Source organism: Vespula vulgaris, chromosome 18, assembly GCF_905475345.1.
Source record: "Vespula vulgaris chromosome 18, iyVesVulg1.1, whole genome shotgun sequence".
Taxonomy (NCBI): Eukaryota; Metazoa; Arthropoda; class Insecta; order Hymenoptera; family Vespidae; genus Vespula; species Vespula vulgaris.
This window is the reverse complement of record NC_066603.1, coordinates 287646-308495: the sequence shown is the minus strand read 5'-3', so window position 1 is coordinate 308495 and position 20850 is coordinate 287646. Positions and strand designations below refer to the sequence as shown.

General features: G+C 35.0%; 3 protein-coding genes across 14 annotated transcripts; 2 read left to right on the top strand and 1 right to left on the bottom strand.

Moving 5' to 3' along the window:
• Nucleotides 1-3025: 3025 nt before the first annotated feature.
• LOC127070290 (WD repeat-containing protein 7) lies at nt 3026-17321 on the bottom strand. 10 transcript variants are annotated; one of them, XM_051008028.1, is made up of 26 exons: nt 17192-17321; nt 16944-17108; nt 16162-16339; nt 15832-16064; nt 15611-15753; nt 13855-14045; nt 13588-13733; nt 12675-12701; nt 11767-11857; nt 11260-11674; nt 10957-11177; nt 10658-10877; nt 10409-10523; nt 10094-10299; nt 9880-10017; nt 9692-9760; nt 9076-9177; nt 8093-8305; nt 7755-8019; nt 7446-7665; nt 7160-7385; nt 6743-7080; nt 6322-6645; nt 6146-6238; nt 5879-6076; nt 3026-5769 (listed from the first exon to the last, which is right to left on the bottom strand). In XM_051008028.1, exons 3-26 carry the CDS (start codon nt 16324-16326, stop codon nt 5584-5586), a joined length of 4545 nt encoding a protein of 1514 aa, XP_050863985.1. In that variant the 5' UTR covers nt 16327-16339; nt 16944-17108; nt 17192-17321; the 3' UTR covers nt 3026-5583. The 10 variants fall into 10 exon arrangements, with proteins under 10 accessions (XP_050863985.1, XP_050863987.1, XP_050863986.1 ...); XM_051008030.1 differs by having other exon boundaries at nt 6743-7077; XM_051008029.1 differs by having other exon boundaries at nt 11767-11854.
• On the top strand, nt 17304-20838 carry LOC127070323 (methyltransferase-like 26). Of its 3 annotated transcripts, XM_051008130.1 has the most exons (4): nt 17304-17523; nt 19934-20013; nt 20116-20414; nt 20517-20838. In XM_051008130.1, the coding sequence occupies exons 2-4, from the start codon at nt 19982-19984 to the stop codon at nt 20750-20752; spliced, it is 567 nt and encodes a 188-aa protein (XP_050864087.1). In that variant the 5' UTR covers nt 17304-17523; nt 19934-19981; the 3' UTR covers nt 20753-20838. The 3 variants fall into 3 exon arrangements, with proteins under 3 accessions (XP_050864087.1, XP_050864086.1, XP_050864085.1); XM_051008129.1 differs by having other exon boundaries at nt 20119-20838; XM_051008128.1 differs by having other exon boundaries at nt 20116-20838.
• LOC127070302 (dnaJ homolog subfamily C member 21) lies at nt 17522-19878 on the top strand. Its single transcript, XM_051008056.1, has one exon. The coding sequence runs from the start codon at nt 17755-17757 to the stop codon at nt 19759-19761; it is 2007 nt and encodes a 668-aa protein (XP_050864013.1). The 5' UTR covers nt 17522-17754; the 3' UTR covers nt 19762-19878.
• Nucleotides 20839-20850: the final 12 nt, after the last annotated feature.

Below are 20850 nucleotides of genomic sequence, written 5' to 3'. Positions count from 1 at the left end.
TCTATGGACTTTGATTCGTCGAAAGTTGCGTCGTAAGCGTTGATCGGATTAACCCTTTGGAGCAGGGCACGATCCGCAATAAAGGTCTCTAGATCCTTTCGAGAGGTCTGGTAAACTTGGAGAATGGGACGATAGGAGAGATGATACGAACGGTTGGACAAATTTACATCGGTGACGAAAGTCGCAAACTCCGAGGAGTTGTCGATTATTTGGATTCGTTCGAAGGAAACGATACGATTATCGAAACGTTGGAAGAAAGGAGGAAAGCAACGGAAGCGATCGTAGAGTAAATGAAGGAAACCCTTGCCGTGCCATCGATGGTACACGCCCTGCTGACTGGACTGTTTTTTATCGTTTCTACGACCGAAAAATCGACCCACCGTGGAAGCAGCCGATGAGCGCGGTCCAGGAGCAAAGAAGGAAGGAAGAAAGAAAGAGGACGAGTTGGAAAAGAAGGAAAGAGGGTCCAGTCCGGTCGATTCGCCTGCAGCTGTAAACGGGGACCGCGTGGGTGGAGACGCGAGAGTTCGCCTTCGAGTCAGCATCGCACGTTTTCTCCTATTTCTAAGTCCATATAGTTTCCAACGTTCTTTCCTTCAAAGAGAAGAAATCGGGAAAGGGAATCGCGTTGTATCGTAAACGGGGTTCCTACGGAACGATCTATCTCCCGTCGTTGAAGAAATTCCTTTACTTAGAAAATTACATCGTTTCTTTTTTCTTCCTTATCACGATCCAACGAAAAAAAGGAAGAAAATATCAATGATCGAGTTCTTCTCACGAAGATATCAGTGTACCTACACGAAACGATTTGGCTCGCGTGTAAAGCGTTATTCGAAAGACAGCGATCGGTACGATAGGGATGCTGGATAGAAAGGCTCTCGACTAGCGAGAGAAAGAGAGAGAGAGATCGGTTCGTGGTTCGACTCGTACCTAGATCGGATCGCGGTATTGAGTGGGCGTCGAGTTCGAGGCTCGGCCAGTCGATCTTGGTTTTGCTCTTTAACTGGGATCGCCCCTCTTTCGCTCTCTAAATGAGACTCGATGACCGGGCGAAAATCGAGAACTCGCTTCGAACGACGACACGGAAGATCCTCGGAAAGGGATCGTGATCGTGTGCGAATGGAGAAGCGATTAGTGATACTCGTGTTGCCGGATTCGACCATTGTAACGATAATTATGAAAGCGATTTGACTCAAAACTCGAGACGAATCGAACGAATAATGCGCCGTTTGTCAGACCACTTTCGTAATGATTTCACAATCGGTCGGGCATGTCTTACGTTCGAAAAGAAACACTTACTTTCGTTGGTATCAGTCTTAACGCGAACGTACGATATCGAGATGGTTCTCGATTTTAGAGCTCGATAGAGATCGGAGTCAATGGCTTTCGTTGGTCGTCGTTCACGGTGCTTTCGTTCGGAGCAAGGATCGACGAGGAATAACAAATGGCGCGACAATTCGATTACGAGTCGATCTTGTAAGCGGTAGGCGATCGCGTTTATTCCGCTAGACCATCTCGTGTTTCGTGTATCATTTCGTAAGCGAGTACAACCGAGGAGTCTTTGGTCGGTTCGACCGCCACGACCGCTGCGACGAGCGATACGCCGTCTGCATATCAAGACGGTACTGTAGCGCCAAACGGAATGTATCCTCCCTTCCCCCTGTTCCCTCCTCCCTTTACCGATCATCCGTCCAATTTCGTCGTCTCGACGATATCCCGAATTTCCGCGATTTCTTTCAACGCTTTTATTCCGTCCCTTTCTTCTTAGGATCTCCTTTACTTTAATTTCCGTGGGAATTGCGGGATACGAGGACGCAGCTAAACGATCAGACGATTAGACGATTAGACGATTAGACGGGTCGCAATTTTCAACGTGCGTACCCCGCGGAGCGAAACGCGTCGTCGCGAGAAGCCGATGATGACGATTCGTCCTAATGAATTAATTATTGAGGCTCGATTACGATATTCGAAAGGGCGCACGAATGTCGACGTGGTTAAAGATGCGGAAAGGAGGCGGCGACGAAAGGAAAGCTTTCCGAGGGAGAATGCTTTCTATCCTTCTCGGTTCGTCTATTATTCATGTATGAGAGCAAAGCGTGCTTCTCGTCGCGGTAATATCGTCGTACGAGACATTTAATTTTCGGTTTCGTGCGTCACAGGAAGGGCGCGTCAAGGGTGAGTTTCAACGATTTACTCGTCGCCGTCCCTACGGGATCGTCGTCCCTACGGGATCCTCGTGTTACTCGTTTCGAAAAAGTTAGGTTAATTCGAACAGCGGCCTGACGAGATCGGTTGCTCCGTCCCTCGAGAAGATTAGGTTAAGATTTGAAAAGTAAATTTTCGAGTCGATGCCACACGCTCGAAATCTCTCGCCTCTCCTTCGATCTCGACAAAAAATTCCGCTCCGGATGGGCCGCGTCGCGATGTAGGTGGGTGTGACCCTCTACCGTGATCCTATCGTACGCGTTTGTTTAAATAATCGGGCGTTTCGGAACCTTCGAGCGTATCATCGTGTCGGCATCAAGCTAACCAATATGTATGATAATTTCGACATGCCTTCACCTCATAATGGAGCCCAAGTACGTAAGCTATACGTGCCCTTGGACTTTCCTCGCCTCTCCTCTCCTCTTCCATCCTCTCCTCTTCTTTTTTCTCTTTTCGTTTCTTCTCTCCTCTTTGACTCGACCGTTCCTCGACTGCACCCACCCACCCTCGCTGCTACCAACCGCGAACGTTTCCTCTTTCAATTGCCGTCGCGAGCCTAATCGCGTTAGTACGTGATATAACGCTGTAACGATAGAGCGTAAACAATAAAACGATGTTGTTACTTACAGGATCTTGGGAAAGATGCAAAGGACGCGGCTAACGATAGCGAATTCGTCGTATTCTTGAATTGCGCGCCGTCATTTGCCGCCATTTTGATTGGAATTCGGCGGTACCTTAGCGCCGCCTGTCGGTGTACTTACGTAATACGATGTTCGAAAAGCAACCAATCAGGAGTCTGCGCGCGAAAAAATGATAGACGTCGTTATTACAGCGCATATATTATCGCAATTTCAACGCATTATGTTTGGATTTACATACACTTAAATACATTCAATAATTGCATAACGATTAACAATTGTTGCAGTTAATTTTCTCCCACTTTTACGCTACACAGACGTCGAAGATCGAAGAGGATCGAAAAGACGATCGTTCTCGCGAAACGAGTCGAATGCGTTCACGCGCACGATGATATACGATAAAGTATAATATACACATAAATAATTACATAGATACAGTTAGGCGTAGGTTGATCTCGGTGTTTCTGTTTTTTTTCTTTTCTTGCTTATATACACAGTCGTTCCGTCGGAACGATCGCACGCGTCTAATAGCGCGCGATTATTATTATTATTATTATTATTATATTATTATTATTATTATTATAAAGGCTCTCTCGAAACGAATCGATTGTTTTATTCTTCGACGTCGTTGCAGAAAATACAATCTCTGTTCCGCTATTACGAACACGAGTACCGATCGTCTACACGCCTGCGTGAAACGAATACTACTCGCTACTCGCGTTGGATCCTCGTCGATGAGAGCTTTAAGGTTCCCTCGAAGAAGGAGACGACTCGATTAGTCGATCGATCACGATCGAATGATATTTCTTAGTTTGCGATCGGTCCTTTCTCAACCAAAATACTTTCGTCCTTTCTAATTGCTTGCATACCTATCGCATCGATTACAAATGCGTTCGACGAATGATCGATCAAAGGAGAAATACTTGTTCGAACTGCGAAAACGAATGTTTCTTTCCTTTTTTGTTTTGTCTTCCTTTTGTTTGCACATACGAAGCCTTAATCTCATCGCCGATGCGCGATCGAAGTTCGATACCGTCTTCTCAAAATTATAATTTCCTTTTACCGACACGACGACATATCCGCAGCAAAAAACGGCTGTAGCAAGAATACAATTTATAGTATAATGCTTTAGCGTTTGACAAACTTCATCCACGTTACTGTTATTTATTCTTCTTCTTATTATTATTATTATAAATAAATTACACGCACGTACTATTTGTCGAAGGAATCGTTCAGAGTCCAGCATACTTTGTGCAATACCAATTATTGATTGTAAAAAAGACAACGATAATAACGGCCGTCTGAGATAAAAGAGAGCACGTTGCTATCGTTGCTATTGACGGAAATAGTTACTCTATTACTATCGGAGAGTTACGTACATGATCTACGTTCGTAGAACGTGCGTGTCCTTAGATGTACTTGTTTTGGCGCACAAAGGGTGCAAACAATTCGCACGAGACGATAACAATAATAAATTACGCTATGTAAATATATATAATTTTTGCCATACTCTATACGCAAAATATGCGGTGTGTTTTATCATGAATGGAAAAGAAAAAACGTTTACAAGTTGAAAGAAAACGAGAAAGAAACGATAGCCGTAGTTTTCTAAACATGCATACAACAACAACAACAACAACAAGAAACGAATACTACTTCTCCTTTCTAAAGTCTTAGTACCGTAAAATCAAATTAATTGTGTATATGTAATAAGTGATCATAAAGAAAGCGTTTTCTTATAAAATACTTTTCAACGATTTTGGCCTACTCTTGTCTGACCACTTTTATACCAAGGAATGCACGATCGAACAGTTTACATCTGTCAAAATTCAGTAAAGAATTTAACAAACAGTTCGGAAAAATAACATACAGCCTATTTCTTTCGTACAGCATCGAATAAACCGTGTAAGAGCCGCAAAAATCAAATAATAAACTAAAAGCGACTTATTAGAAGCTAAAGGCTTCGATCTACGACTTCGTACAAATCTCTCGGCACTAGTGTATATACAAACCCTTGGCGGTAGTTTTTGGTATGCATTATATACACGCGTGTGGTAACGATATTACCGTTTTCATTTGTTTCTGATCTGAGAATATACGACGTATATAGGCGCTTCGGTATTAAAGGACGCTCCAATCGTCTGTATGCTACACGTCCGCTGTTATTCTGACACTGTAAATGATCGAGTTTTTATCTACATAAAAGACTACGTGTGTGATGTAAAGAAACGTACGATTACGCTACTATTGATATAATAAACTATACTTTTATGAAGCGTATTTAGTTTTCGAAGGTGGGTTGTTTTCTCTATTCCTTCAAAAAGCCCAAAAATCTGGGCGTTTGTACATACACGTATACGATTCATCGAACAGAGCACCAAATTAAGATCGAGCGAAACATCAACGAAAAAAGACAATACCTTGAATAAGTTGTAAAGGAACAAAATCGTCGATATCTTACGCATTTTCAAGAAATCTATCACGATAACGCATCCTGCTGCTATGAGATAAACGTTCATTTCTCTCATATGTCGTATCGTTCGTTAAATCTGAATAATAGTTAGATCTATTAAGTACCAACAAGCGCATTTACGACCGCGGTGGCACTCTTTTTAATCTCTCTGTTTCTACAGATCGTTAATCAAACTCCACGTTACTATTTTATGCTTGTCCGACGATGAAGACGACGACGACGTCGACGACAACGACTGAATGGAGAATAAATCTTCTAAATTTAGTTTTAGACGTTGAAACGAGTCTCGGAACCATCGGCTAACATCAATGTGACCGTACGATTGTTTATCCATACGAGTCGAGCTAAACGCATAGGATTCAGTCGCGTTACGTCGTTGATGGGCGCAGTACTGTACGATTTGACGCATCGAATTTGTGAATTACCCAGACCGAACATACCACTGCTTGTTTGCTAAAAAAATAAAAGAAAAAAAAAAAACATTTTCTTTTTAACATTTCTACTTATTTATGTGCTTATTGTAACAAATACCATATAAAATATTTTATATTCATTTACTTACTTGCCAGAAGCAAAGCTTATTTTCAGAACAGGAATAGCTAACTAAAAATTTGCCCTCCGGTGAAAATGCTAATGCGGTTACAGGACCTTGATGAGCGGGTACCGTCTGACATTTGACGTTACCCCGAAGTTCGTAAAGCGCCAACTGTCCACCCCGGCCGCCTACTGCTATCCTGCGCGTCGCTGTACAATGACTGACCTGAAATATACGGAATTAGATTTCAAAAGTGAACTCTTTTTTCTACTAAATTCAAGAACGCATACGAACTTGATTGAATCTGCAAACAGCAGGGAATACTTCGGACAATGGCTTTGCTTTCAAGTGACCAGGATCTAAACAATGTAATATTATATCCATGACCTGAAAATACATGAAATTTAATATCTACGGAAGATTACTGCGATCCACGTTTGATACTAAAGATAAAATGAAATCGATCATACTTCGACCAAAAGATCACTCATTTCGCTTTGCATCTTGTCAATTAACTGTTCCACTATTCTGAGTATCTCGGGCTTTGCCCTAGTCAACACGCTTGCCCCAACATTGACGTTCAAAGTTTGTGCATTTTGCTGCACCGTGTTAAATCTGGCTACTTCTCGTGCCATCGTCGTAATGAACGCTGCCGGTCTAGCTGTAGCTATTAAGGTTAAAGCGTGACGCGCCGTGCGACATGTATCAGCTTGAGGAGTGAGCGGAAGACCGTACGTCATACTTGGTACCAACTTATCTGCATCGCAACACATCTCAAGAAGCCCTAAAAGTACCTGTATAAAAGATTAATAGAATGACAATTGAATTGTAATGTCTTCATATAAATGTAAACTAAAGAAAACAGTATCTTTTATTTTAAAACGATCTCACCTTGGATACATCTAGATAAGGTTCCCATACGGTAAAACCTCTACCAATGAGGTCGATGGCAGCTCTTCGTAGAGGTGTGTGCAATGGTAATTTAGGAGAATGCGGTGCGTGTAACAGATGCGTCAAAGCCATACTGGTGTGTCTAGCGAGATTGTTATTTCCGATACCAAAACCTTCCACGATCGAACTTTTCCGCCTTTGTTCGCTATCTCTTCTTTGGTTAGTCGTAGTGACATCTTGCCCGAATTCGGCACCAATTACGCCCAATAATACCACCGCAGTGGTCTGTTTACGTTTTAATTCCGCTACGCTCGATGGCTTCCTAGCTACGCTTACTTCTGAAGTTATTGCAATAACATTAACATCGTGATAATTGGATCAGAAAGAAAAATGATAGATTTATAAATATTCGCACACCTTCGGCCAGCTCTTCTTCTTCATCCTCGTCATCTCCTTGAGTCTCGTTCATTGGAACCGGGCTACCCGACGTCGGTGGAGTTTGGTTTTGAATTTGTGGTGCAATAGGTTCCTGAGTACTATACATTGGCAAATACTGTGACCAACTGTCGACGAGAGCTTTTCTACCTTTTGGACCCATTCTACCTAATTCAGCCAGTAGCAAAGCTTGAGCCGCTTCTCGTATCTAAAAACACGATTAAATAAATCATTCCAAAAGTCTAGTAAACGAAATTGATACACGAACCTCTAAACACTGATGTTGCCATCTGCGTGCCATCATTTCTACTTGCGGCCGCTTAAATGTTTTTGCTCCACCTTGTACAGTTACCTTATCTGGTAAAAGTACACAATGTAAAGTAGCTAAAAGAGACCAACCCTGTTTGATTTGTGCCTGCTGGACAGTATAAATTTCTTCGCTTTCCTCTTCTGCTTTATTCCAATTGACAGTTGCTCTGTTACCAGGTCTATGCAAAGTTGAAAGTATCATTAATTTTCTAAATCATTTTCTAGATACTATATTTTCTTTCTTATATTTTGACTAATCAAATTTTACCTGTGCATTTTTCGATTTCGTTCCTGTTCAGGTACGAAGGTTGCATTATTCATGGACATTAAAGTATTGGCTAACGCTACTACAGCCAATAAATGATTACTTGTTATAGTTGTTGATAATTCCCAATGAGCTCTCGCTGTAAAGGCCCTAGTAAGTCTCTCTTGCCTTACTAATTCAACGGGTAATCTTTGTTCCAATTGTGTTGCAGGTTCACCGGCAGGTTCCAATTGAGTTTGCCAAGTCGGAAGTAATAATGACATATAGCCTATGAAAAACATCGTTCGATTAAGATCACACATATTTCTATTCATATAATTCATAGCATAATGCTTTCATACCTCCTTTAGACAGCACCCCGAATGAAACTGGTACCATAGGTCTTAACAAGCCCAATTTTCCTTCACAAACTCGATCCAAGTCTGGATCCATTCCCCATGCATGTAAAAGACTTAGAAGTAACTGAGCAACTTCCATCGTTGCGTTTGGCTCACTGAATGCACCGTTTCTTTTGAGATTGTTTTTCGCGATATCATTACTGTTCCAATTGTCACCTATGAAACATAAGAGAATCTATTATAAATTACAATTTAAATACCACTCTAGAAAATATACACAAATGTGCGTCGACGCGATGAATGCGTGCTACGTTAAGTGATCGCCCATACCGTGCCAATTTAAGGCATATCAATTTTCACTGTAAAAAATATTACTTTAGAGATTGAAAAAATACATGAAGAAATAATCCTAATATCTTTCAATGCTGGAAAGCACAAAATAAATAATCTCTTACTAACGTAGTATAGTATAACTACATAACATTAACATAAGAAAAAAAATACAATTGAGAAGCTATGATAATGCACTTGTACAACAGTTCGAATGTTGCTCGTCACTTTATATGTATAAATGATTAGTTTAAATTGTACGCATACACAAATGGCTATGGATCGATCAAAATATGATTAAACAATATTAATGTCTTTCATTTGTAATAAGCAAATAGTAAGAAGCTCTAATTGTGACAACTATTACACATGTAAAGTAATCTGCATTCTATATTGTCATTTTCCATATAATTTAGTAACTTACCATGAGCTCTGCTAACAATTGAAAAATGCGTGCATAAAATATAAATAATATCTCACACGTGCTAGCTAGAAAGTTAGCGAGTACACTCGATAATCCTGTTTTATGTGAAAACAAGAAATGCGTTGTCACTACATACAAAAAATAGAAAGCAAATTGTCAACTCTAATGGCGGAAATACCCATGCACAGTAACATGAGTGACATAAGCCACCTTGTTCTTTTTTTTGGCTAACCTTTGCCGTCAAGAGTGGACGGCTTGAGGCCTACACTTTCTGCCTTAGCTTGTAATTTAGTGTGCACATTCTCCGCCCCTTCCTTCATCTTAGCCAATATACCTATAGAAATAAACTCCTTTAGACGCATTATTTTCGAAGATATAATCGAAGGAACCTCCTACTTTGGATTATCTATTAACTACGATGAATTGTATCTGATCTTATGTTTCAAACACCCTTCAACAAAATATTTATGGAAACTAAGAATATGTTTGCATAAGTTCGAAGAACTGTTTAAGTCTCGTAATATAGATTAGCGTTATTAAGTGAAATAAAATGAAGTCTAGAATATTCGTAAAGTCATTCATACAACATGCAAATCTCGAGCGATTATGTGCATTGCACAATTTCGCATAGAGTCCATTAGAGAGGGGGAAAAAAAAAAAAGAAAAATACTGAGAATTACAGCATATTAACAGCTGTCTCAGATACTGATCATTATCGGCAACATTGTTCTCTTGCACACTTCTAATGTGAGAACGATCTTTTGGATGTGTGTCGAAAGAAGGATGTTTCATAATGAATAAACAAAACCACAAGTTGAAAGACAAAAAAACAATATTAAGGACGATACCGTGACGGTCCTTCTCCTTTAAAATTCGTTCAACGTCACCTGCCTTATCCTTGACACGACCGAAAAAATCTACAAAGACATACACGAGGTGAAATACCTCCATTTATTTAAGGATCAAGAACAATTAAAAGATTTATATCATATCTACGTAATGATTTAACTTCCATAATGACTTGATAAATAAATACCTGCAATTTTTTTATGAGCGTCTGGACTCGCAGATTGAGTGAGGGCAGCAACCTTTTGATATTCGGACGCCGAGATTAATCCTTGAGATTCTAACGATCCTGGTGACATAGTGCCATACTCGTCGCTCAATAATTGCACTAAATAAATGATCACGCATTAACATTAGAAGCAAATCATTCGTTGAATTATTTACGACACACGTCGGGAACATACCTATTAATGCTTCGATATCAAAAAATAATATGTGACTTTCAGGATCCTTAGGATTGCTTCTAAAACCTTGAATCATCAACGGTGATCCTTTGGCTTTTATTTGGCTCCCATGATCTGTACCATGGCCGCCATGAAGTTGCTGCAATTGATGCAAACCTCTTTGCGTTGCATGCCTAATTGCCGATAGATTCCGATGTCTTAAACCTCTGCAGAAATGAAATAACGTTGATCATAACGCATAAAATTACTCTGCAAATGTTCTATTGCCGAATTCACATGAGGTTCTCACCATCCATGCTGCAAGATTTCATTTACCTAAAGAAATGTACAGCTGGATTAGCTAATCCAAGTTCACCACCTGCGGCAGTTCCACCAGCCGCTGTCATAGTATTCTCGTCGCACGCGAACAGTACTTCCTCGGCGATTATACCTGCAATACGAAAAAGACTTTATATATTCCATATTAGATATATTACAGAATGACAGAGTGAGAAGAGTAATTGATAAAATATTTTATAAACAATCCTCGATGAGTTTTCAACGTTTGAAGTAACAAATATTTACCATGTAACACTCTGTCTAAATGGCCAGTTTCCATTTGCCACACGTATACGGCACCATCCGAACATCCAACTATCATAAAATCGTCCAACGGTCTCCACTTTATAGTAACTACGGGGAAAAGATGTCGAGAAGCCAGAACAACGCATTTTCTCTCCGCCAATGATAATAAAGTCACGCTATGATCGGATGCCACGCTGCAAATACATTTCTGTATTCTAGGCTGCAACGAATAACTTTTATTACGAAAAATATTAGGAGATCTACCGTTTAATTATAAATGAAGGAATAACTTAACATACACTACAATTATCCGGAGGAACCATCAATTGTGTAATTTCACCGGCATGAACGCAAAATCGATGAATCAATGTACCGGCATACAAGTCCCAAAGACACACGGCAAAATCTACGGAACCAGAAACAAGATGTGCACGATCGTAACGTGGTGCTGCTCCATGCGGATACAAAAGACAATTTACTCGTCCTGAATGACCTAATAATACCTGATGCGGTGGCCAATCTGTGAATTGTTAAAAAAATTCATGAAAAAAGAATTTACGTATTCATAAAACATATACATAAAGAAAATACGGATGTTGTACCATCATATTGCTGATGATTGCCATGAAGCAATTGTAACATCACTGTTTGTGTGGCCGGTACGATAATAATACTACCATCCTCGCGGCCAACAACTAAACGACTTTGATGTGGTAGATATATACTGGCAGTCAACTTAATACCATTCTTATCTCCGGAATCCAATTGATCCAGGATACCAACAGGAGGTGGTTTCATTGCTTCCCAAGCAGCTGTTAAACTCGTTTTAACTGTGGGCGATAACGTAGGTGTTGAGGAACCATCATTCTGACATATTTGTGCCAATTGTTGTGCTGTTAATTCAGGTACTTTCCAAAGTACGACGACACCTTCGCTATCACCGCGAAGTAAATACTTTAGTGTTTTACTCTGCCTTTGAACTGTAACTAGTCTCATTGCAGGTGGACAAGACAGTGGCTAGTACAAAAACAAAGCGTACATATGAATTAAAAATAGTGAAATGAGAAACGTGATTAACAATTTAACAACTAATTCAACGTTTTCTTTACCTTATCTCCTGGTTGAGTCAGAATACAATAAAGATAAGGTTGATCATGCTCTGTCCCAGCTGTATGAAAACTTTTGTTATCTGCAACGCTACTGAGATCATAAAATACAAAATAAAAATTACAAATATATTTTATATACACATTACTTATGACCATTTTTATTATATTGAGATATCTTTTCAAAACATTAATAAGTATCTCCATAAGTAATGTCTTATTATTATTAAACATTAAAAAATTAGATATACTTTTACAACATTGCTTTCCACATGTATATACTTTTGTCATATTTTATATTTGATAAAAAAGTGTGCATTAGTGGTGCATACAAAGCAGTTTCAAGCAAATTAAACATAGTGATACAGTGAATGAAATATTGTAAGAAAAATGAGTAGTTTATATAGTAAATCTATAAAAAATATTCACTTAATTGATGATTAACAAAAATTACATGAGTTAATATGTAAAATAACTAATTATGATAAACCTATAATGCTGCTTGTAATACAAGTACAATAAAATAATAGGCAATATACCTAAATATAATTGTATTTAAATTATAAGACAATATATATATTTTTTCTTTTTTTATTTATATTACTTCCAATTGATCATACTTCATCAATGAATAATGATGAAATGGAAGATGCATAATGAGACAAAAAAAAATAGTTTGAGTCTTTGAGCAGCAGAAGGTTTGAAAGAAGAAAAAACACAAAGGAAATCTGAGAGATATAAATAAAGGAAATAAATGAGAGATAGTAAAAGTAAAGGGATGAATGTAAGGAAAACCATGATAATAATCATAAAAAAAAAAAAAAAACCAAAAAACCAGTAAGATTAAGATAGAATGGAGATAGGTCTATAATAAAAGAACAGACGTTGTAAAGTGATTATACGGAGGTTACCTGCTGAGAGCCTTGCCCTTCAGCTTGCTAGAAGACCAGACCACCCATGGAGTGCAGTAGATGTATGTTATGTAGAAAAGACACATCACCGTAAAACAGATCATCGTGTTAATTGGCATGTGATGTTTGTGACAGGTGAGAATTAAATATAAGAGTATTTATACATAATCAAACAAATCTAATGATGTTTAAGAAAAATGCAGCATAGGACTTCCTTAGAAAAAGAAACAGAAATAATTTTTCGTTTAGTAAAAGATAAATGATTATGTGTAAATATATTAGATGATATTGTGAAATAAATAATACTAATTTTTAGTAATGTTTATGCTAAAAATAAAAAAAAATATACAATGAGATTATATTAAACACATAATAATTAAAATCAACTTTTGAGAATTATTATTTGATACTAAATAATTATCTATCTAATATGCTGTTATGTGTGACAAATGGAAGAAAAAAATTGGGAGAAAAAAATATTGAATTTGTGCATTGCCAGCAGGTGCTTCTACAGAGCAATATCCAGCTCCAATTTAAAAATTAAGAAAAGCTGATTTTTTTAAACAAATTCAAAAGATAAGATTAAGAATTAACATACTAATACAAATGACAAGCATTCTAATTACTTATATATGTAATAATGGATATTAGTTTTATCATGTTAAGTACACTATTGTTAATATAACATATACCCTATAAAATATTATACTATTTCAATTACTTATTAAAAGGTGCAAAAGAGAGATATTAAAAAATTAGATGGCTGGAATAGATTAGAAATTAGAAATTTTTGTATTACCAAAATATTTATATGATTATGGAGATAGGTAACACCAATAGTTTTTATAGGGCTTTTCAAGATCTCAATCTAAGCAATAAAAAACAAATAAACTTGCTCTTTGCACGAACATACTTAGCTGGTAATTTATAAAGATAGCCATGACCCTCATCACTCCAGAGAATAACACGATCTGCAGCCAAAAAATCACCAGCCATCCAACGTTCACCCCGAGGCGCTGTTATGGAACATAGGACCGAAAAATCGCCGGCATCGAATATCTAAAAAAACATAAAAATTGACATTATATAATTCAAATTTATAAAAAAAAAATATATAATAATATAAGATAATATTATAGCTATATATATATTTATAATTCGGAATAAAATTACAACCAACCTGCCAATACTTAGAGCATACAATAAGAACCGTACGTTGGTTGTACGGGCAGCAAGTCATCGCAAGAGCATTTAAACATCGTATTTGTTTGCTCTCATGTTCGTAAAGAGGTTCGCTGTTACGATTTTCATGTCCCAAAAGCGTCCACACCTTGACCGTACCCGTCGTTGTCAGAGCCAACACAACGTCGTCTTTAAATGAATTAAAGCGCCTGTGTTGCGCGTTAACTAAATCTTAAGAGGTATTGTAGCATTTTAAGCAATAAAAATCTTAATAAGTTATACAATTGATCATAACTTTATACTGAAGTTTTTCTTAATAAAATTTGAAAATAAACATTATTAGCTATATAATCAAAAACTTTTCCCATGCATTTCCATGCATACAATAAAATAGAAAATTTACATTCTACTAGTAAAGTTTTATTTATATCATAGAAACAGAGATAGACTGTACCAAAACTAAACCCATCATGCAGTTTTATATATATATATATACAAAAATAAATCTAAATAATAAAGACTTGATTGATAAATCAAATGAAATAAAATTAACATATCTGTAGGGGGCATTTTTTAATAATCCATCTATTTACTTTGTGTGCGTAATAATACGAGCTCCTTATTTAATTTAGAATGTTAGTATATTACAAGAAAAAAAAAGAAAGAAAGAAAGAAAGAAAAAGAAAAAATAAGATATTGACATGCTTATTTAATCTCAGCAAAAACAACAATCCCTTAAGTTTAATAACTATATTTACAGATAAGTTTTATATAAAAAAATAAATATTATTAGTATATACTTACGATAGGTACAGTATACCAAATTAGTATAAGAAATTAAGTCAATGCATGTCAGTATAAATGTAATGTATACTATCAATAGACTAAAATGTAGAATGTCATGTTCGATGAGAAGAAGCATGAATAGTATGTGTTAATGTATAGTGCAAGGATTAGTGATATTGACTCATTTTCTACCAATGGCACAAAGTGTAACGCAAAGAGAAAGATAATTTGTGAAAAATATAATATTAAGAAAAGTAATTGATGACAGAAGTGATATAGCGTTGAACATCAGTGCTTTAGCACTGGATTGTATCCACTCGCATTTACATGCTGCAACAATGTAATTTATATTAAAATTCCAACTCTATTATATATATTACCAATACTAGATTATATAATGTACGAATTAAAGAAGTCGCGAAATACCCTTACATTTAGCCATCTTAAAAAATTCTAAATTAAAAGGAATTTTATCATAGTCAAATCTATATATTATACCCAAAGCACAAAGCTTTTCTGAATTAATTGCATAATTTGAAATGCAATAGTAAACCATAAAAGAGAGATAATAGGTTAATACCTCTTTTTTTACCATAATATGAAGATTTGTTATACTGATCTTTCCACATTATAAAACAATATAATAGGATAAAAATATAAGAGATAAATGAACTCAAAAAGACTGAACCAGTGGAGAAACATTACAAAATTATACTTATGAGTTACCAAAAAGTACTATGCACAATTTGATAAATTTTCAATTTTCAGATGTCTAACTAATATAATAAATATTAACATAGCAGTATAAACAAATGAAACCAATATAGAATACCAGCTTCATTTTTCATTATTCTATTTTCTTTTGTAAAAATAAATAAATATGTGCATAATATAAATTGATAAAAGATTGGTAGAAGATAAGATAGCATTGTATGGTATAAGCGTAGGTGTGATGAAGTGTAACTAACTTGTATGCACGTAGAACCGACCTTTCCGTTTGGCCGGCCGTAGAACGTGCAAAGCACTAATCCAATCAGGATTCACTCGAGAACTTAGTGTGAATAGCACTTCCAAACTAAATGGGTCCATTACTAAAACCTCTGGATAATACCTATACATATATGATAAAAAATATTATAAATTTGTTAAATATTTATATAGAAACAAATATAATGAAGTTATTATATACCCAGAACAAAATAATCTAACGTCTTCTCCTCCAGCTGAGACATAAGGCAACATTTGCGTATGGACATTGTTAAGTTTTACTGCTTCACGACATTTTCCATCAACTAAATCCCAAGTACACATCTCTCCACTTTCACTGCTACTAACAATATAGTTTTGCTCCATGATAACACTAGCTCGACTTAGGCACATTATTGGAGCGGTATGACCGACGAGTAAACATCGTGGTGTCATCTAAAAAACAAAAAAAAAAGAATTAGAAAAAAAAACAGAAAAAAAAGTTCAAGATAAATGAAATAAAGCTTTTTATAAAAAGACAAAATATAACCACCTTTAGCGTTTCGGGATCAACTTGCCATAAACATATCTGACCATCATAACATCCCGTAACTAAAGTTTTTTGGTCTCGTGATAAATAAACACAAGAAATACAATGAGTTGGTGCTATTCGACCCCATAGTACTATAGGGACTACTAAACTTGTACCTGCTGTCATATTGAAGTTCTATCTGAAAATTAATTTAAATTTGTACAAATTAATGTAAACTTAAAAAGTACTTTATTAAAATAAAAATTACTAGTAATAAAAAATTACTAAATTTTTAAGTTTTATATCATTTTCATTTATGGTTGAACAATTAAAAATAACAAATAAAGTAAGCTTCTATTGTTCTATCTGAAATTTCTATCAAAAAAAAAAGAATAAATAAATAAATAAAAAAAAAACAATCTGGGAACAAACATGATTTATAACTAGATAGGCTATATAATACAAAAAAGATAACTCTCTGATAAATAAATGACAAGTCAATAACGTATTTTCATCGGAATCGTAACATACTCGCATTGACAATATTAATATGTCTAATTTAAAAAAAATAAATCTAATCGAATAAACATATGGAAAAGAATTTCCTGTCATATTACATTGAAACAATAATCGTTTATAATCTTAAAGAATTATCGAAAGCAATTCCAGCGAAGACGTCTGCTATATTATATTCGCAAGATGTCACTGACAATCCTAATGATCTTGACATGTTTTTCGATATCGTTGCGACCTTTTGCATGTATTTATCAAAATGAAACATATAAAAATGCAGAAATATTTACCAGAAACACCGACTAACAGTGACAACTACTTCAAACGTCAAAATTGGCTTTATATGCCGAAAATCGCTCCTTCCTTACTGTACTTTCACGATCGCGGCCATCTTGATGTGAGGATTGTGTCACTCAAGTAAATCGTACAATCAGCTGTTCTATGTCAAAAGATCCCTAGAGTAATAATGCCAGGAGTGTAGATTTAGTTATTTATAATAATATTGAATAATATTCAAATGGTTTAAATAACTCTTAACCTTTTCGATTAACCTCTGAATACTTTTTTTTGCTAAAGATTAATTACATGACGCACTAAAATTCCAAATAAATTTTAAAAATCGTTCCAATAATTTGGTGCTTCGACATATCTGTAACTAACTTCATGGCTATAAAATTCTAACCGTATAATCTGAATGTAGCCGTTAATATAGCTGTAAATATTAACGCAACCATGCAATGTCATATACGTACATGAAAAGATAAAAGTGCAAGAATTATACAGATTTGTAGTTGTTATATTTGGACTCAAAAGTCAATTCATTTTCTCTTGTATTCTTAAAGACGATTGACTGCTGTTCGCTAGTATTCGGTAAGATTATATCTATAAAATATATGCGTAACGTCAAATGTAAAATATAAAATATATGCTTAACGTCAGAATAAAATAGAAAAAAAAAAGAAAAAAATTAAGAAAGTAATCGTTATGAAATAATATATAACAAATATATATATATTAATATTAACACAAGTATAATATTACTTGCGAGTATTACTATTAAATTCAAGAAATCGCAGTGATATTATAAATATTAATATTAAAATGAAGTGTCATTATGATGTGTTGGGTGTTCCAACAAATGTCACCGATGATGAACTAAAAAAAGCTTATAGAAAATTAGCACTTAGATGGCATCCAGATAAAAATCTTGATAGACCAGAAGAAGCTAAAGAAAAATTTCTAATAATTCAACAAGCATGGGAGGTATTAAGCGATCCTCTTGAACGTGCATGGTATGATAGATATAGAGAAGCTATTTTGAGGAATATGAAAGAAGACCAAAAAGATGATACAATTGATTTATTTCAATATTTTTCAACTAGTTGTTTCCAAGGTTATAATGATGATGAAAAAGGTTTTTATACCGTCTATAGAACAGCTTTTGAGAAATTAATAGAAGAGGATACTGCATTTGCTACAGAAGGTAATTCTAATGAAGAAGTACCTAATTTTGGAAATTCTCAAAGTTCTTATGAAGACGTTGTTCATCCATTTTATGCTTATTGGCAAAGTTACAATACAAAAAAATCATTTGCTTGGTTAGATTCCAATGATATTCGACAAGCACCTAACAGGAAAGTACTTAGACTTATTGAAAAAGAAAATAAAAAAATTCGCGATAAAGCAAAACGAGAAAGAAATGAGCAAGTTAGAAATTTGGTTGCATTTATTAGAAAACGTGATAAAAGAGTACAAGCACATGCTGCATTGCTTGCCGAACGTGTCAAAGAAAATTTAAAAAAGACAGAAGAGCACAAAAGAATGCAATTACTAGAAAGACAAAAATATTTAAAAGAACATACTGTATCGGACTGGTCCAAATTTTCAAACGTTGAAGCAGAACTTAAAAATATTGAAGCAAATCTGGCTGCTGAATTTGGAGAGGAGTTATCTTCTGACAAAGACTCAGAAAATGAAAATAACATTGATGATAACACTCTTTACTGTGTAGCCTGCAATAAAATTTTTAAAACGCATAAAGCTTTTGGAAATCATGAGAATTCGAAAAAACATAAAGAAAATGTTGCTATCATGAGACAATCTATGATACAGGATGATCAAAATATTCAAGAAAATACAGACGAAAGTGATGTGAGCTCGGAGTCTATGTCCACTATAACAACTTCTTATAATACTCCAGGAGATGAAGTAAAGTTGGCAACTGATTCACAATTACCTGATTTTTTATTAAATCCTAACATAAGTAACACTACCAGCTATGATAATGAACATGAGATTTCTGAAGGTGAATTAATATCCGATGAAGAAGAAAAATCTCAAACTCCTCCAAATGCTTGGGCAAAAAAATCTAATACAGAAGATATTACCCTGGCTACTGGTCCACAATTGTTTGATGAACCAATAATGATAAAGAAAGAAAATGAAGAGGAAAACATAACTTCTGAGGATGAGTTAATGTCGGATCAAGATGAAGAGGACATCGTAGTACAGACTAAACAAAAGAAAAAGAAAAAGAAGAGAAGGAATATACAAAATCTAGAACATGATAGTGATGAAGAGGACAACAGCATAAATGAATACATATGGCTGTCAAAAAAACAACGTAAAAAGCAACTGCAGAGGAAAGTTGCCTTAAGTAAAATTGCTATGAACAATAAAGAATTACCTAAGATAATATGTGCAGAAGCAGAAGAACAAAATTGCAGTGGTGAAACTAATGAGTCTGATTTAAAAGATCTTGAGAATAAAAAGACACAAATGACTTTTGAAAGTACTGATAATGTGATAAAACAAGAACAAATTTCTTGCGAAAAAAATAAGAATAATAAAGCAAAGGAAGCAAAGAAAATATGCAGTAAAGTAGAAAATGACAACAAATATAAAAATAAGAAGGATAAAATAGCTGATGTTCAGGATTTAGCACATTTTTGTGTTTCCTGCAGAGCTGAATTTCCTAGTAAAAACAAGTTATTTGAACATTTAAAGAAAACAGGACATTCAGTATATATACCAGATGCACTAAAAAATAAGAAAAATCAAGAACATGTTTCTAAATCAAAAAGAAACTTGGACAAAAGAAATCATTAAAAACTCATTAAACTTATAGTTATTATATAGTAAATTAATAAATTGTAGGAGAATTTATTGTAATAAGTCATAAAAATCCTATTAAAAACAAAAATAAATTCATTATCTATAGATGTATTCCTTCTTCTTTTTTATATTTTATTATCCTGTATAAAGTTCTTCAATTTTTCAGATTGTTAAATATCTCTGATATATATTTGCACCAATGTAATCATCAGCTATGAACATAATTCATTGTGCTGCTAGTCACAGGTGAGGAAGATCCTTATTTAAGAAAATGTTTATTCGTTTACTCTATTATAAATTACAACTACTAAATGATGGTAGGACTATAAACGTTATTTTATGAAAAAGTAGGTCCACAAGTATGGCTGCTAAAAAACTGATATATCCAGCGGCAGAACGTAATAAGGATCCTATTTTATCAGTTTTACGACGATATATACAACGAGGTACAAGTCAGAAGTTTCTGGAAATATCCTCGGGTTCGGGACAACACATTGCTCATTTTGCTCCTCATTTCCCACAAGTTACATTTTATCCTTCGGAATACGAAACAGGATTATTAGAAAGTATTGCCGCACATGCTAATGGGTTTTCCAATATAAAAGATCCTTTAAAAATAGATATTACCACCGATTATCAAACGTGGGGTAATGGTATTTTTTTTGAAAAAAGTATAGATTATATATATAATGCTAATATGATGCACTGTGCACCATATCAATGCTCAATCGGTTTATTTAAAAATGCAGGAAAATTATTAAAATCTAATGGTGTTCTATTTACATACGGTCCTTACGCCATTGACGGCACTATCACACCAGAAAGTAATATACAATTTGACAAATCTTTAAAATCAATGAATTCTGATTGGGGCCTCAGAGAATTGAGAGAATTAGAAAAAATGGCAGAAGAAAACAATATTAAACTTGTAGAAATTTTTAGTATGCCTTCTAATAATAAAGTTATTATTTGGAAAAAAGATTAGATATTATTTGACAAAATATTAGTTAGTAATATAATATAATACTGTAGAAATATGGAAAATATTTCTAAATACAAATTTTAACAACATTTCTACTATCT